Source organism: Mandrillus leucophaeus, unplaced genomic scaffold, assembly GCF_000951045.1.
Source record: "Mandrillus leucophaeus isolate KB7577 unplaced genomic scaffold, Mleu.le_1.0 Scaffold458, whole genome shotgun sequence".
Taxonomy (NCBI): domain Eukaryota; kingdom Metazoa; phylum Chordata; class Mammalia; order Primates; family Cercopithecidae; genus Mandrillus; species Mandrillus leucophaeus.
The window spans coordinates 527,358-545,468 of NW_012104898.1; the positions used below are offsets into that span (position 1 = coordinate 527,358).

An 18,111-nucleotide genomic window follows, 5' to 3' on the forward strand; every position below is an offset into this window, starting at 1 on the left:
GTTCTCACTCATAGGTGGGAACTGAACAATGAGATCACTTGGACTCGGGAAGGGGAACATCACACACCGGGGCCTATCATGGGGAGAAGGGAGGGGGGAAGGATTGCATTGGGAGTTTTACCTGATGTAAATGACGAGTTGATGGGTACTGAAGATTTGATGGGTGCAGCACACCAACATGGCAGAAGTATACATATGTAACAAACCTGCACGTTATGCACATGTACCCTAGAACTTAAAGTATAATAGTAATTAAAAAAAAAAAAAAAGAAAGAAAATCCAGGCCAGGCATGATGGTTCATGCCTGTAATCTCAGCACTTTGGGAGGCCAAGGCAGGTGGATCACCTGAGGTCAGGAGTTTGAGACCAGTCTGGCCAATATAGTAAAACCTCATCTCTACTAAAAATACAAATAATTGGCTAGGCATGGTAGTGCATGCCTGTAATCCCAGCTAGTTGGGAGGCTGAGGCAGGAGAATTGCTTAAACTCCTGAGGCAGAGGTTGTAGTGAGCTGAGATCCACTACTGTACTCCAGCCTCAACAATAGAGACTTTGTCTCAAAAATAAAAAAATCCAGTTATTCACCTTTGAATTGATTCCATAGGAGTGCTATATCTTAAATGCTCCTTTATTGTATAGAGCAAAATAATGACAAAGTCAAGAAATTAAGAGTAATACTCAAAATTTAACAATGTACAGGCATAGATAAAAGTAAATAAATAAATAAGTCTTCCAGTAGATTTTAAAGTCAACGATTTACTAATTGGAAGTTTACTCTGATCTGCCCTGATTCTTCTCATTCACCCTATAGCCACCCATACTGTTTCTGCCATGATCGACAATAAATTTTGAAAAATAGACAAGACCATTTAACTTGGTTTTATTCTCCTGATGTTGTGATTTTGTTTTGTAGGATAATAAGAGAAATTTATTAGGAGGAGATCAGCCAGAGTCCTTTTTACATTGCCTTACCATGACCATCTTCCAATAAGCTAGCACTGTATTCAGTGCTCAGGCCCTATTGCTTGTGGAAATTGCCCTAAGAGAACTACATCTAGGATCAGATCGGGTCAATAGGCAGAAGAATTGGTCTCAATGTTGGTGAAGCTCAGTGCAATTTATGCTGCAGTGCCAAATTTGTGGAGATAAATTAGTCTATTAGCCACTAGTGATAAGGTTGATTGTTGAACAGCAAAAGTGAAAATAATGCATTTACTTTTGAATTCGGTAAGAGCAAAGACAAAATGACCTAACTCTTATCAGCGGTTTTGTCACAAATCGATCACTAGCTCATCATATGCCACTATCTTCTCAATACAAGCTTTACACAAAAAACTACCACTAATATCACGTGCTGTCCCCTGAGACTATATACAGACTGGAAAAGAAAACTTTTTATTTCCAAAAGACATAATTGTGTACTTACAAAAATCCAAAGGATATAAGCAAATAAGTAGAATTAGTGAGGTTTAATTTAGTAAGGTCACTGGAGACAATATCAATACACAAAACTCAATTGCATTTTATCTACTAGCATGAAATAAATAGAATATATAATTTAACGCCATTTAACAATAATATTAATACATACATTAACTAACTATATGTGATACTTATTTAAACATTCTACATACTGCATCTATATCTATATATCTTACCTAGGAATAAAGCGTAGCATATATATTTGGAAGAGATTCAGCCAAATTAGAATAAACAGACATAGATGAGTGTAGGGAGAGAGAGAAACGTGAATGTGGCAAAATGTTAACTGGTGAATTTAGGTAAAAGATACACAGCAATTATCATGCCCTTCTTTTGAGATTTGGGTAGCTTTGAAATTTTCAAAATAAAACGTCAGAAGAAACGTTAGTAAACTTAAGGTTTAAGGAGTTAAATAACTTGCTACACTTCACAAAACAATTGGAAGGACCAGAAATACCCCCCAGCTCCTCCCATTTGACATTCTTCTCAAGGTTCTTTTCACCTTGCTTTTCAATTAGGCCTTCCTTCCAGAATGCAGATGAGTGAGGAGTGTCAGTCCTAGAATCAGATCTTCGTATTTCTCTTGTTGCTATTTAAATAGTGGCATGCATTTATTTTATTTTTGTGGTATAGTCTAACCTTTTGTCCTTGGCATTTATTAGCTATTGCTGTTCCTCCAGGGCTCAGTCATCTTTTTTATAAGCATAATTGTGTTGTCCACAGTTGAATTTGAGCCTGTTTCCCAAATGTATTGCTCTTATCAGTTTCATCCAGAAACTGGAAGGCGGAGGCACCCTGGCAAGTCACAGAGCTCTGCCAGGCACCACTTCGCTGTGCTGCAGCGGGTGAAATTCAGGGTCTGATAACATATCCTTGATATTACCCTCTAGTACTTACGCTCCAGCAATACATAACATTTCCAGATTTTTTATTAAGTAAACCTCTTAGCAAGCTCTGCTTAATACAAAAATGCCAACTCTTTTTGAGAAAACCCTCTCTTTTACAATATAGAAGCAATGTGGTTGGCATTTTTTTAAATTGTAAGAAAACAATGGAGTTTCTATGCAATTTACTATAAAGGCAACCCAAGGAAATAGAATCACCAGATGCTTGATTTCGTTTTGTGATGCTATGTTGGTATAAGAGCCATATGGTCAAAATTTTTAATATTCTTCATGAAAATTTTAACTTTATTTTTAAAAAATGTGTCCTTATTTCTTTTGCTTTTACAATAAATTAGTAAAGACCTTTGGGTCTTCACTTAACTAGTCTAACAGAAATTCCTCTGAAGTCTCAGGAGTGGTATCTCATTGCTTAACTCATTTTCTAGACAGAAATCTCTCTCTCTCTCTCTGACTCTCTCTCTCACACACACACAAACACACACACACACACACCAACCACATGTACACACAACTTACTGTTTAAATGATCTACCATCTGTATTCCAGGGAAGTACTCTTCTGAATGCTATCATGAGAAACCATATAGCACAGTAGTTAACAGTTCAAACTGTGTGGAACCCTGACTCTGATCCTTTCTATCTGCCTCCATTTGGGTAAATTACGTTACAGCCAGGAACCTGAATTTCCTCATCTGTAAAATGAACATAGTAACACTTAACACAAAGCATGAGAGAAAGGAATATAGATAATGTATATAAAGCAACTGGTATAAAATGAGGCTTACAATTAACAGCATAATTACTATTTTATTATGGTTTTCTAATAAAAAATATTTAGAAACAAATTAATATTATCCATGGTTTCTGCCAAGTGAAGAAGTGGATTATTCATCAATAATTAATGTTCATCAATAATTGTGTACTGTAACTCCAAAACGTGGCCAAACCCCAATAGATTTTATCAGTTTGTCACACTCCTCGAATTTTTTAAATGGCAACTATCTCTAATGAAAATATTTGAAAACATTTTATCATATTCACCATCTGATCAATGAATAAAATATTTGGTTATCTATCATATACATGTTTCAGTAGACAGTGGTGAAAGGCTTCATTGATGGTGCTACTCAACTATTGGACACCCCAGAAATACTCATTAGAAGATACTCAATAGGCTGGGCATGGTGTCTCATGCCTGTAATTTCAACACTTTGGGAGGCCAAGGCGAGTGGATCACCAGGTCAGGAGATTGAGACCATCCTGGCCAACATGGCAAAACCCCGTCTCTATTAAAAATACAAAAATTAGCCGGGTGTGGTGGCAGGCATCTATAATCCCAACAACTTAGAAGGCTGAGGCAGAAGAATTGCTTGAACCTGGGAGGCGGAGGTTGCAGTGAGCCAAGATCGAGCCACTGCACTCCAGCCTGGGCAACAAAGCAAGGCTCTGTTTCAAAGAAAAAAACAATAATAATCAAATGCAGATCTTTGGGCCCGTCCTGAGAAGTCCTACATTAGGATCCCTGGGGAAGAGGGCTGGGAATTTGCATGTCCACAGGCACTCCAAGAAATGTTTTTGTAATTGCACTTTGATAATCATTGCTTTATTTTAAAACAAAGAATAAACCCTGCAGTCCTTACTTTCTTATGTTCTTACATCATCCCAAACAGAGACACTGTGATAAAAATATGTGTGTTCCGGCATCAGTTACTGGAAAGAAACCAGATGGGAGAAACACCAAGTGTAAAGTTATGATCTCAACTCTAAAGTTAGAAGGGCTAGCTTGACCTGAATATGGTGAGTTCCGCCAAGTTGATAAATTTGCTAACTCTATCATGAGAATATTATGACAAGAAGACAAACACACCCACATGGGTCTAGCCTCACTGAACATTCTTAACTTTCAGCGTGTTCACTCAGTGGATTAATCTAAATGCAGCATAGGAAGATTTTACACATTGAACCTCCGGTCGTCACCTCTCATAGGTCTCTTCTCCTTATAGCACTTACTATACATAGAGATTTTTTTATTACAGACATATTACAGTTGGGTGTTGGCTACCTGACTGCCCCACAATGTCAGACCATCAGTTCTATCATAGCAGGGGCATATGCATTTGGATCCAAATACAAAACCAGCCAACTGGTAGCCCACAATAGATAAAAGATACTGTTGAGTGAATAAAATAAATGCCTTTTAACTTGGAAACATTTATCGGTGCTTAACCCTAAAGTTGTCATTTTTTCCCTATGTGATATTTTTTTTCATTTAAAAACTATCATAAAACAGCATCTCTATATGATTCTAAAGTTTCTTTTTGTTTTAGAGTATCACAAATAAGAAGGCCTAGTAGCATACTGAGTAGAGCATGTGCTTTGCAGTTAGGAGGTTGTGAATTTTAATTTCATTTCTGTTGCTTTCTTGCCATGGGACTCATAGACAAGTTATTTAACCCCTCCTTCTCTCTATTTCTTCTTCTCATGAAGCTTTTCTAAACCAATAGAAAACAAATAAATTGGATAAATAAGAATCTCTTCCACGTTCAAAAGGTTATAAAAACGTAGGCAGTGTAAAGAAGCAGCAGAATTTTCCCAGTTATAAGACATCTACAAGGTGTCATTCTTCTACTAGCTGTTCTTGATGCTCAGAATGATTTTCATGGTAAATTTCAATCCAACCAGCAAATAATTTTAGGAACCTTACAGATAAGCAATAAGTACTCACAGAGTGTTCAAATTCTTGAGTTTCTTGAAGGCGCTCCCTGGAATTTCTCTTATTCTGTTAAACCTCAAGTCTCTGGGAACATAAAAAGGTGAAGAACAATTACAATATGTTGACTGTGTTCTGCCATTATTTCTAGAAGCTTGAAAGTTAAATCTCCTTTTATGATCAAACATACAGTACTAAAGGACTAAATATAATTAAGACAGAACTAGTGCACATCATACACTAATCATTAGGGAGGTGCACTGTTTACAGAAAATTTTGCATCTCTGGGACCATATGCTTGTCACAGGATGCCAGACAAATGTGGCTACTTATAGAGCTCTGCGAAGTGTTAAAGACAGTTACACCATTTATTTTAGGTTTTATTTGTATGCCAGTAAAACAAACTCTATACATGGCAGCATGTCAATTGAGTACATTTAGTTTGGAAAATAATTGATGTATTAGATGTCACATATCGACTCAACACCACTGTTTGAATTTACCTAAAATTATTAATTACTTAATTTTTCTTCACAGTACAGGAATACAATGGCCTTCTATGAAGTATTAAATCAACAGAAGAATTAGTTTGAGAGAGACGTTACTCCACAACCAACATTCTCTTTCATGAATTCACATCTTTTTTATTCAGCATGTGAATAATTGAGTGTCAGCTACGTGCCACCTATCATGTTAAGTAATAAGGATGCAATGATAAGCAAGACAGGATCCCTGCTACTGAGCCAGATAGTTCAGTGGGGGGATGACAAGGAAGTTATTACAGGACTAGGATGTATAGTGTTTGTGATGCAACAGAGGATCAAACAAATGCCATGCACACTTCGAAGGCTTAGGGACTGCTCTGCCTCAAGCCCCTCTATCAGTTGGAGAATGAGTCTCCCCACTCCATGTCATTATGGTAAAGACGTCAAGCAGGGGCCTCTTCCTGCCCAGAACAGGGTGGTTAACTGGGGGCAGCATCTCCACGGACATACTGTTACTTCCATGGGGAACATATGACCCAAGCAAGGCCAGCAGGAGGTGTTTTTAAGCATTGACGTGGCTGCTGAATAAAACAGTCATGTTCTGTCTCTGGGGTTCAGAGCTCTAAGGAAAATGAGCATCTAGGGCCACTAACTCATATTGTCCACACTAGAAAGCACCAACCTAGGAATAAAGCCCAGGAAACACATAGGGTCAAAATAGCAAATGAAAGAAACAAAACCCTGGACCCAGGATTGCCTGAGACCAAATTTACTCCTTGACTTTCCAGATCCCTGATACCAGGAACTGTCATTTTGATAAACTAATTTGAGCTGAATTTCTATCTCTAATGCAAGGAGTATAGAACAAAGATGAAGTAATTTGCTTGGGAATGTTAGGACCAAGGAGAAGTATATCAGGGAAATTTTATAGGATGCTAGAATGGCAGTAATAGAATAAAATGAAAACAAAAAACTGTCTTTACTTCCCTTCAATTAATTTCTCAAAACAAAACTCTTCACCACCATAAAAAGTTGTTCTATCGTAGAATACTTGACTTACAAACTTTATAAGAGTACCTTAAAATCTATCATCTATCACTTTATCTTTCTCTAGACTTTGCCAAAATGAGCAAAATTTTATAGGAGCTATTATTTTCAATTGAAGTTATTAAATAACTCAGTGACTATACCTCCTTGCTAAATGGAATGCACTGCATATATGTCATGCATTGCTGTTTAGTATGTCTATACTCTATTGGTAAAAGAAACTGTAAGTTATATGAGATCCTACCTATAAACATATAAGACATTAAGTTATATAGACCCAAATACCCTGGAAACCACTGGTTTCTCTTAAAAACAGAAGCTAAAAATTAGTATTTATAGAAAGGGCTTTCCTCTTGCATTAAACAATAGTCCTAATAATTCTCCCAAAATGGGATTCCAACAATACAAGAAGGAAGCAAATATAAAAAGATAAACCATTTTCCTTATTTTAGGCTTTGACATTTCTGAAACATTCAGAAAAGTACAAATGAGAAAAAAATAATCCTTACTGTCTACATCCAGAATTAACTACTATTAATATTTATACCTTGATATAGTTGCTTCGACTCATAATTTCACGTGTGTATTTTTACTACATAAATTATATATAAAAACACATTGTAGATAAAATGAACATCTTTTAAGCACCATCTTAATTTTAGCTTTGTCTCCCACACCAGATGTAACCACTCATGTATTTGACACTCCTCTTCAGACATACATTTCTAGGTATGTGGATAAATATAAGATGAAATGTAAACACATACAGATACTTCTTGACTTATGATGGGGTTATGTCCTTATAAATCCACTGTAAGTTGAAAACATTACAAGTCAAAAATGCATTTAATACAACCGAACTACCAACATCATAGCTTAGCCTAGCCTACCTTAAACATGCTCAGAACACTTGCATTAGCCTGCAGTTGGGCAAAATTATCTAACACATACCCTATTTTATAATAAATGTTGACTATCTCATGCAGTTTACTCACTATTGTACATTACATCAAAATTGCAACCATTTAACAACATGGTAAAGTCAAAAATCATAAATTGCACCATTGTAAGTCAAAAACTGTCTATGAAAATAAACCTAATATATGGGCAAATTTAAAATATTTTGTGCTTTTAAATTTACAAAAAAATGCTATCAAATGTTATATGGTTGTTAAAACTTCCCTTTTCCCTTCCACTACATATTTTCTATGTTATTCCTTGTCTACATGTAAAGGACTAGGTATTTTTGTCAAACTTCTCCACAGTACTCCACAATGCAGACAGACCACACAGTTCCTTTATAGATTCCTTTACTGACAGACATTTTGGTTGTTTCCAAATTTTTGCAACATTATTTACTAACAATATTGCAATAAATATGTATGTATGTCTCCTTGTGCACTTGAAACAAATGTTTGTCTATGCTAAATATTTGGAATTGGGATTGCTAGGTTATAGGGTAGGTACATCTTCAGTTGTACGAAATGATGCCATTGCAAATTTTGTTCTCAGTTACATACATTATAACAGTAATATAACTGAAAATAATGTGAAAAGATGCTTGAACTCATCACCAAATTACATATTTAAACTTATCGCTGGATTGATTTGAAAGCCAAGGTGCTATATGTATCTGTTATCGGAATTTCCTTCTTGTTTTTCTCCACAAGTAAGCAGACATAAGCTTTTCTCCCACAGAGACAGTCTTTGTTGTAAGCTGGTGCCATAGCAAGGTGTCCAGGGTACCCAGGCTCACCCAGTGGACTGTAAGACTCTGCCCACTGACTTTGGCCATGCCCTGTTCTCACCACTGAGGCATGCTCAGGGACTCTCTTCCTGAGAAGCAGAGTGTGGGCTGGGCTGGGTGCAGTAGCTCATGCCTATAATCCCAGCACTTTGGGAGGCTGAGGCAGGACGACCCCTTGAGCCCAGGAGTTCAAGATCAGCCTGGGCAACATGGCAAGACCCCATCTCTACAAAAAATACAAAGATTAGCCAGGCAGGGTGGTGCACACCTGTGGTTGCAGCTACTCAAGAGGTTGAGGTGGGAAGATTACCTGAGCCCAGGAGGTCAAAGGTATAATGAGCCATGATCACACCACCGCACTCCAGCCTGGGCCACAGAGTGAGACCCTACCTCAAAAAAAAAAAAATGGTTGGACTCCCAAAGATTTTCTCCAGATTGACTTAAATTCCAATAAGTCATATTCAAATATAAGTTGTAAGATAAATGTGATCCTCTTGAAATACTATGTGTAGCTGAGACTGAATGCAAAATGTTGTTAAGAGATAAAATCAAAAGTCTGAACTTGAGCCCCTTCCTGAGGAGACCCAGGCCACACAGCTCATCCAGCGAGGTGTGGGGCCTCCTGCTAATCCCTGGGTTGAACACAGTCTCCAGATTTGTTGTGAGTAGATGCTTGGCTATCATAGCTAAGAATCTCATGCTTGGAGAGCAAAACAAATGAGCTGAGACACTCAGAGAATGCTGTCTTACCAGGCTGATTTCTGTTTGCGTGTTGTACTTGTTTCTCTGAAATCTGAGAAATATTCTTTCTGGCAGAAAGCCTGTCTTCCCGAGAAAAAGATCAACCAGCTCTGTACCTGAGCCAAAAGCATTCCTATTGAAGGTAAGGATGCAATTAAGTCACCGGAATGGCACAAGCCTGCCACCGCAGAAAGAGAGGCAAGCAGGTTCCCGTCTCCCTGAGCTACCATGAAGGGCAGGAGGGAAAAGGTGATTCCTAAAAGCTGGGCTGTTATTTTACTGGGAGACACGCACTCCTATGCACTGCTGCCCGCAGCCCACTTTTGGCATCAGAGTGAGGGCAGACTCCGCTCCCTGTAGCCAGACCCTCTGTCAGTCACTCCGATCAGCCCCACTCCAGCTCCCGCCACAACGCCTCTCTCAGGCGATGCCCTTTGTGACTGCTCCTCATCCAGCATATCAGAACGGTGCTGGGACACTGTCGGGACACTGCCACGCTGCCTGGCCTTGGAGTCAGGGGAAGAATCAAGGAGATTTTTCCACACCTCTCCCTGTTGCTCTAAAACAAGTTTTCTTCATCATTTCATTTGACAGCCCTGTCATTGTAGAAATTGGAAATACATTTTCCAGGCTTGAGACGATCGTCTGGAGGACACCCTCTGTCTTGACTGATTCCCAGTCACATCCCCAGCTGAGGAAGGCTCCTGAATTTTCTCGAATCTCTAGTGCACTTGCTGCCTTCCAGTTGCCTCACAGCCAGGGCTTGAGGCCATCTTCCACTGTTGTTTGCTGGCCCAGTATTAGCCTGCTGTAGTGGTTAATTTTATGGATCAACTTGGCTAGGCCATCGCACCCATGGAACTCAGCTTTTGGCCAAACACCAATCTAGATGTTGCTCTGAAGGTATTTTTTACAATATGATTAATATTTAAATCAGTAAGCTTTGAGTAAAGCAGATCACGCTCCACAATGTGGTTGAACTTCATCCAATCAGTTGAAGGCCTTAAGAGGAAAGCCCCGGGTCCCCTGAGGAAGAGGGAAGCTGCCCCCAGACTGCCTTGGACTTGAGCTGCAACATCGGCTCTTCCCTGGGTCCCCAGCCTGCCAGCTGCCCTGAAGATATCAGAGCGGCCAGCCCCCACAGTTGTGTGAGCCAATTCCTTAAAATCTCCTTCTCCATATACATACACACATCCCCTGTTCCCTGGTGGGCAGGTGTTGGTCTGGCAAAGTCTGTAAGGAGACCACAGTGTGAGGAAAGCCAGAAAGGAAGGGCAGACCTTGCAGGAATCTTGTCTGCAGTTAGTGTGAGGCAGGTGGCAGTGGGGTGATTTTTTTCTTTCTTTCTTTGGTATGTTTGATACTTATCTACAGATCTCCAACAATAGCTAAAGCACTTATACATAAATAGGAATACTATAAAGGTTTCAAAGAAGACACTCAAACAACTTTATAAAAGTTCTTCCATCTAGCATCTTCACTTTGCTCCTCAATGAAATTCCCAGCCCACATCTACACTATTTTCCAGAAAACGATTTCATTCCCCCTCAAGCTCGTGGATTAGAACAAGGAGAGCTGAGACTTGCTCTGCTAAAGTGCTTGTTCACAAAGTCGCTGGGATCAGAAAATCAATTACAATTGACCTTCCTTATTTTCGGGTCTGCAGATTCAGTGGACTGCAGATCAAAAATATTTGGAAGAAGCAATAAAAAATAAAAATATGGCCAGGCGTAGTGGCTCATACCTGTAATCCCAGCACTTTGGGAGGCTGAGGCAGGCAGATCACAAAGTCAGGAGTTCGAGCCCAACCTGACCAATATGGTGAAACCCAGTATCTAATAAAAATACAAAAATTAGCCAGGCATGGTGGCAGGCACCTGTAGCCCCAGCTACTTGGGAGGCTGGGGCAGGAGAATCTCTTGAACCCGGGAGGTGGAGGTTGCAGTGAGCTGAGATCATGCCACTGCACTCCAGCCTGGGTGAAAGAGCGAGACTCCATCTCAAAAAATAAAATAAATAAATAAAAATAAAAAAACAACAATAAAAATACAAACTTTAAAAAATACAGAATCATAACTATTTGCATAGCACTTACATTCTATTAGGTATCATAAGTAATCTAGAGATGATTGAAAGTATAGGGGAGAATGTGCATAGTTTATAAGCAAATACTACAGCATTTTCAATCAGAAACTTGAACAGCTGCGGATTTTGATATCCTGGGGGTTCCTGGGACCAATCCCCCTCAGATATCAAAAGAACAAGTGTACTTTTTGGGTCTTACTGTTGAGCACTGTCAGGCACTCACGGGAAGTTAAAATAGGTCAGCAGCAAGAGAGCACACATATGTATAAACATAAAAACTAAGGGGTGCACATTTCATCAACATCCCAGTTTTTAGAAACAACCAGTACTACTTTTATAAACTTGAAAGACTTGATCTTTTTTAAACGAAGCTGGCTTGCCGATCAGTCAGCCCAGCCTTTGACTTTACCTAAGAGAAAGCAAAAAGGGAAGTGGAGAGAACAGGAAGGCACTCCCATACTTATCCTAGCTGAAGTTCCAGACACTGTTTCAAGACAGGTGTTAACATGATGATTTGAGAACTGAAGTTAAGACTCAGAACATCAGATTCCCCTCAAAACAAAGCCAGTGGCCATGGGAAATGACCCTTAAGTGTGTCTGCTGACGCAGCAGGCACTCCCTCACTGCCTCCATTGCCCCGCCTGCACTTAAACGTGTTGTGACCAAGCTGAGACCCCAGTGATGGACCAGCAGGTCCACCATTGGCCGACCACCAAGGGCCCGAGGCTGCACCGGAAACCCATCTCCTGATTTCCTTGTTAGTACAATTTCCACCTCATTATCCTAAACCGAGTTCCCACTTTTCTCAGGCAGGGCAATTAGTGTTCCATGTTAAATCCCTTCTCTTTGAGGGATTATGTGGTTAGAACTAACAAACACCCTTTATTTCCTCTAATGAACTGACAATGACCGAGTTAATGCAAGGTGTTAACCAGTTCAAGGCAAGTCAGCCTTGACAGGAGTATGAGGCCACCTTCTCCAGGTCATTAAAAGCATCCGAAAGTAAGGAGAGTATTGCAGTTTTGACGGTGGTATCCCTGTATGTGGGAATCCAGTGTAAACTGAGAAAACTCAGAACAGTCCCTTCCAGATTTCTTCATCTGCTATGTCTAGTTCTTCCAGCAGGTGTCACTAAAAGGTAGCCCTCTCTTAACAGGACAGAGAGCTGGTTTCAAGAGCGATGAAGCGGCCAGACATGGTGGCTCACTGTGGGTGCTGTAATCCTAACACCTTGGGAAGCCCGAGATGGGCAGATCACTTGAGATCAGGAGTTCAGGAGTTCATGACCAGCCTGGCCAACGCAGTGAAACCCTGTCTCTACTAAAAATACAAAAATTAGCCGAACATGATGGCACATGCCTGTGATCTCAGCTACTTGGGAGGTTGAGGCAGGAGAATCACTTGAACCTGGGAAAGGGAGGTTGCAGTGAGCGGAGACTGTACCACTGCACTCCAGCCTGGGTGACAGAGCAAGACTCTGTCTCAAAAAAAAAAAAAAAGAGAGAGAGAGAGAGAAATGAGGGGGTTTGGTCTGTCCTGAACATTGCAGTGGGAGAAGGACTAGGCTACATCCGAAGAGCGTCACTGGGTCACATTCATTTGCGTGTGACAATAGTTTCCAACTGCAAAGTCTAACTCTGAGGTCATCATATGCCGTGTAATATAAAGTAATGTCTTTCACTTGGAAATAAGAAGCTCTAAGTGAATTTTTACACAAAACTAAAGCATAACCTCTTGAATTGCTAACTTTGTCATTCCGGAGAAAGTGAGTTTAAAAGTAGTAAGATTTAACTTTTCAAATGAATTAACATAATTCAGTTTTAGGATCATTGTTACATTATGCAATGATTTCCACTGTTTCTGTGCCCCACACACCATGTTAAATGCGGCTCCTCCAAATGCCTGTGTGCCTGGGAAGACAAACTGGCATTACTGGATCTCACTAGACAATACCAGCACATTTGCACATGAGCCAATAAACACAGCATGAAGACAGAAAATGATGGAATCACTGAGATCAGACTTGGTTATATCTTTATCCGGCATTATATTTGCCTTGATTGTCCTTCCTGTCTCCTACTGCTCAGCTGTTGCTTGGCTCTGGGGGAGTCAGACACATTCTCCCAGCCTGGTTCTTGACCATTTATATAGCAACCCGGGACTTGGCAGGAGTGAGATGCGCTCCCAGGTGCCCTGTGGTCCCACTGTGGATGAAGTTGAGCCTGTCTGCATGGCTGTCACCCATCTTCACACCCTGGCCTCCCCCAGCCCTCCCAGTCACACTGAATCTGCTCATCACAGCCTGGTCATACTGTTTTCCAGCTCTATGCAGGTGCACATGTGGTTCCTCTTCCTGGAATGCCTTTGCCTTTCTTCTCTCCTTCCCACATCCGTGGTGAAGTCGAGGGCAGCAAACCTCCCAGGGAGCACCCACGCAGGAGATCAGGAGAAGCACAGTGGTGACAGCTGCCCTGCCAGCTGCACCATCTGCTTGGGTGCCTCTTGCTGCGGATGCCAGGACTGGCTGCCACACTGGAATGTGGATTTCAAATTCACCCTTCCTTTCCTTAGAAAGACATTCCCTGACAACTGCGCTCTGGGAACCCCTGTGCTCCCCTAAGGCCTTTGCAATGGAGGCAGTTAGCTCAGTGGTTGGGAGTGCAGGCTTCAGCCAGGGAAGCGAACCTGCAGTGGGTCTCCCTGGCCACCCTTGAGCCCGGCGGCTTGGATAGGCCCACATGCTCTCAGGACTCCTTATCTGAAAATGAGCATAATGATGCTCAGTACTAAACGTGAGGATTTATCCAGAGCATTTAGAATAGTGGCTAATAAGTGCTTGTAGTCATGACATGACCAATATCAATACAGACACTGCTTTTATAACATTTTAAACAACATGGTGTCATTGTCTCATAACTGTCTCTGTTCCCACCCAACACAGCCAAACTGAGAGCTCCTGAAGGGCAGGGAAATGTCTAACTATCTTCTTTATATGGAAAATAAAGCATAAATACTGACACACAGTATAGAACCAAAATCATAGCAATAATAATATTGTTAGTGAATGAATCACTTATGGCTGATAATTGGAAAAATTCAAAGTATTCTTTCCTTCCAATTCAAAACCAATTGTTTAAAGAAAAGAAAACTCCAGTTAACAGAATGTACATTCCTCTACAAGGCTAGCCAAGCCGGTCACTGTCACTTGTGGTTCTGTGCAGATCTGCCTGAGTGTTGGGAAATGTGTACCGTACACCACAAAACTCAAATCTCCATACACCAACCACTTCATTCCTGTGATGATGCGAGGAAGCTGACAGAGACAGTGGATTTTGCAATAGTCTGAAACTGTCAACTATGCAATGTTCTTTTAGGAAACTATATTTGTCTGTCAAAATTTTAGTGAATTCTTTAACATTTTTGCTCTATCTCTTACACCGATATTTGGATACCAATGATAACAACCGAAAAAATATTTAGCAATTTTGTTGCATTTCTTCTTCTTCAACCCACTGCAAGCTAACCTCCTCCTTTATCACTTCATTCAAATCATCCCAGCCTAGATCACCTCCGAATTTTTGACGCAAAGTCAGGGAACTGGAGGCATCATTTTCCTTGATCTTTCGGTGGCATCTGATCATGTTAGCTCTCTTCCTCTTTAAGCTACCCTTGATTTTCTCCTTTCTCTTTAAACAGTCTGTCTCAGACTCTTTTTCCAGACCATGTTCTTCTGCCTGCCTCTGTATGAGCCCTCTTCTCTCCTCCCTTGACCTTCCTTTAGCAATTCCATCTACTCTTTGGTTTCCATGCAGCTATATATAAGTAAGTAAGCAGAAAGTATACACATGAGGAAGCATAAGTGTGTGTCTATACTTAAAGAGATACCTGTACATATATACATGTATATATACATATACATACACACAAACCAAATCTTTCCCTTTCTCTTATTGACCATGCCCTTCGTACTTGACATTAATCTACCCATTTGACCTCTCTAATAAATGGGTTACCAGAGATACCGCTCAACTTTGCCCAAAGTCTTAAAAAAATCCTCCTCTTCTCCTCTTCTCACTATTTTTCTATTCTCAGCCCAGACACAAAATCAGAGTCCTAGGAGCCACCCATTCTTTCTGACTCTACACGTTCATGCAGCTACGAAGTTCTCTGCACTTCCCAAGTGAAGTCCTCTGCGCTTCCCAAGTGAAGTCCCATGCCTGCATCATCACTGTCCTGATGGGCCATTCTCCTGCACTCTGTACGCCCCTCTTGCATGCAGCTGTGGGGGTCTTCATAGGAAAGCAAACTATGTTGGTTTTTCTGTCGATTTATTTTAATTCTCCCAGTTTAAAATCCTTCCAGGCATGGATTTCCATCACCAGCAGAGCCCAACCTTAGTGGCCTGTGTGGCCTGAGACCCACCCTGATTTTCTTTGTTTCCCTCCCTTAGGCTTGCCTCTGATACCCTGTGCATAAGCTCAGCCCAGTGCTTCCCACCCCAGCACACTGCAGGATGTGTCATACTCATCATCATCTCATCCAATTTCTTTCTAGAATTCCTTCTCATCATCCAATGTTAGAAAATATCCATCCATCTTCAAAAATTCTGCTCAATCACAATCTCTTCCATAAAGCCTTGAATCTGATAAGAAAGCCTGATTATGCCCCCGGCTTGCTAGCCCCTCCCTTGGCTACTATTCTGTAAGTGCCCTGACAGCCCACAGCTTCTGTGCCTACAGAGCATGGCCCCAAGTCACTGTGTTCATTCAACAAAAAGATGAATGAATGAATGTTTTACACTCCTTGAAGTTCCAACAAAATGTACCTTTTCCAAAAGCAGAGTGCTTTTCTTTCTCAACCCTCCATGTTAGCTCTACTAACTTTACACGTGGTGAAAACTGCACAAAATGTATTTATCTATTACTTACACAAAAATGGTTGCCCCCTTTTCTTCACCAATTTGATATTTTTCATGGCTGGTTTACTGCAACAGTATTTTTGTGTTGTCATTTTCCCTACAGTGAGATCAGCAAGAACTTTTCATCCAAAGAGTTATGGATGCCAAATACATAAATGTCTACGACCTCGCTACACTATAGAACTAGATAGCGACCCAGAGAAATCACTGTGCCAAGAATGTGACCGCAAGAGCTAATGGCTATTCACAGCAGAGCTGTTTGGAAGTACAGCTTCAGTTCTTCTTGCTAAAAACGCACAAGGAGGGGGCTGCTTTTTCTGAATCCATTTGCACTAGAGACATGCTTTGAATTAGCCTCTAGTATACGATTACATCACGTTTGCTCATTCCATGGCAAAAACCTTTTGTTTTAAAGGTCAGAAATGAGTTTTCACAAATCTGCTTCCATCTGCATTCCATGCCTGAAAATCATCCTGTGTGAAATGTCAGCTGACACTGAACTCGCCTGCAACATGGCTGAGCACGGGTTGAGGAGACACCAGACTCACCATTTCTGATTTCACAGGTGAGGAATTCTTGTGCCAGCCCCAGAAAGTTTATCACCATTGTAGCCATTTAAAAGAAGAACCGACCAGTTGAGTATTTTGGTGAATGTTATTCTTCCTCTCCCACAAATATTTACCATAATCCAAGGCTTCTTTCTCTCTCTCTCGCTCTCTTTTTTTTTGTTGTTGTTTTTTTTTTTTTTTTAGATGGAGTCTCACTCTGTTGCCCAGGCTGGCATGCAGTGGCACTATCTCAGCTCACTGCATCCTCTGCCTCCTGGGTTCAAGTAATTCTCCTGCCTCAGCCTCCTGAGTAGCTGGAACTACAGGTGAGTGCCACACGCCCAGCTAATTTCTATATTTTTAGTAGAGATGGTGTTTCACCATGCTGGCCAGGCTGGTCTCAAACCCCTGATCTCAAGTGATCTGCCCGCCTCAGCCTCTGAAAGTCCCGGGATTACAAGCATGAGCCACCGTGCCTGGCCACCAGATATCTCTGACAGGATCATGGTAATAAGACAAAAGGCTGAAAGGAGAAAAGCACTCTTACGAGAAAGATTTTGCTTAACTTATGGTTTCAGCAGGGTCTACAACGTGTCTGTACAAATGTATATGACTGCTGGTTCTGTATTTCAGTTCAGAGGATCCAGTCATAATTCATATCACATAATATTCTCCATATCCCATTTACATACACAATTCTGGCATCATTATCAATATTACTAAAAATTCAAATAGTATATTAAACAATACCATCTTTTCAAAAATTTATTCTTCCTTTAGGTGATATGTGTAGTAAATACTTTAACATATTTTTGTCAAATATTCCAGAAATTTATGGAAATATTAGCTAGTCAGAAGGTCCATAAACTTTTAAATGTTCTTGCATATAATAACTGATCAAAAACCATTTGTTGACAAATGATAGATGGATGGATGGGTGGACAAGTGCATGGATGGATGGATGTAGGCTCTTCGGAGAAAATAAATATTAATTAAAATAAATATTATTAAAAATAAATAACAGTAGCTTGCATACTGAAGTCACTGAGAAATTCTATGATAAATAAATCTGAATTAATGAATAATAATGAATGAATACATTAAAATATCAACTTATTTTCTTCCTCAGGTGAATTAAAAACAATTATTTCAACATTATGCTGAAAGAAATGTTGTTAATCAATTATTTTGATTCAGATTTTTAAAATGAGGAAATATAGTGTAGAAAAGTTCACGGAATTAACTAGGATCAAAAAGAGAACTAGACTTTAAGTCTTCTGACTTTGATTAAAGTGATATTCCATTAGAGCACATTATTATTTACTTCTAGTAACTGAAAAAAAAAAAACTTCTGTTATGACCTACTTTCAGAATATATTATAATTAGTGAAGGAATACTGTACAATTCATTGTAGTTTCTAGTCAGCAGTTTTATTGTATGAC

General features: G+C 40.1%; 1 protein-coding gene across 1 annotated transcript in view; it reads right to left on the reverse strand.

Annotated features, from left to right (window-relative positions):
* The window catches only part of PXDNL (peroxidasin-like), a 560,917-nt gene that overhangs the window by 377,752 nt on the left and 165,054 nt on the right, over nucleotides 1-18,111 (reverse strand). Inside the window, exon 2 of the mRNA XM_011994460.1 lies at nucleotides 5,113-5,184. Within this exon, the coding sequence (XP_011849850.1) occupies nucleotides 5,113-5,184 (72 nt within the window). The remainder of the gene's footprint in view (nucleotides 1-5,112; nucleotides 5,185-18,111) is intronic.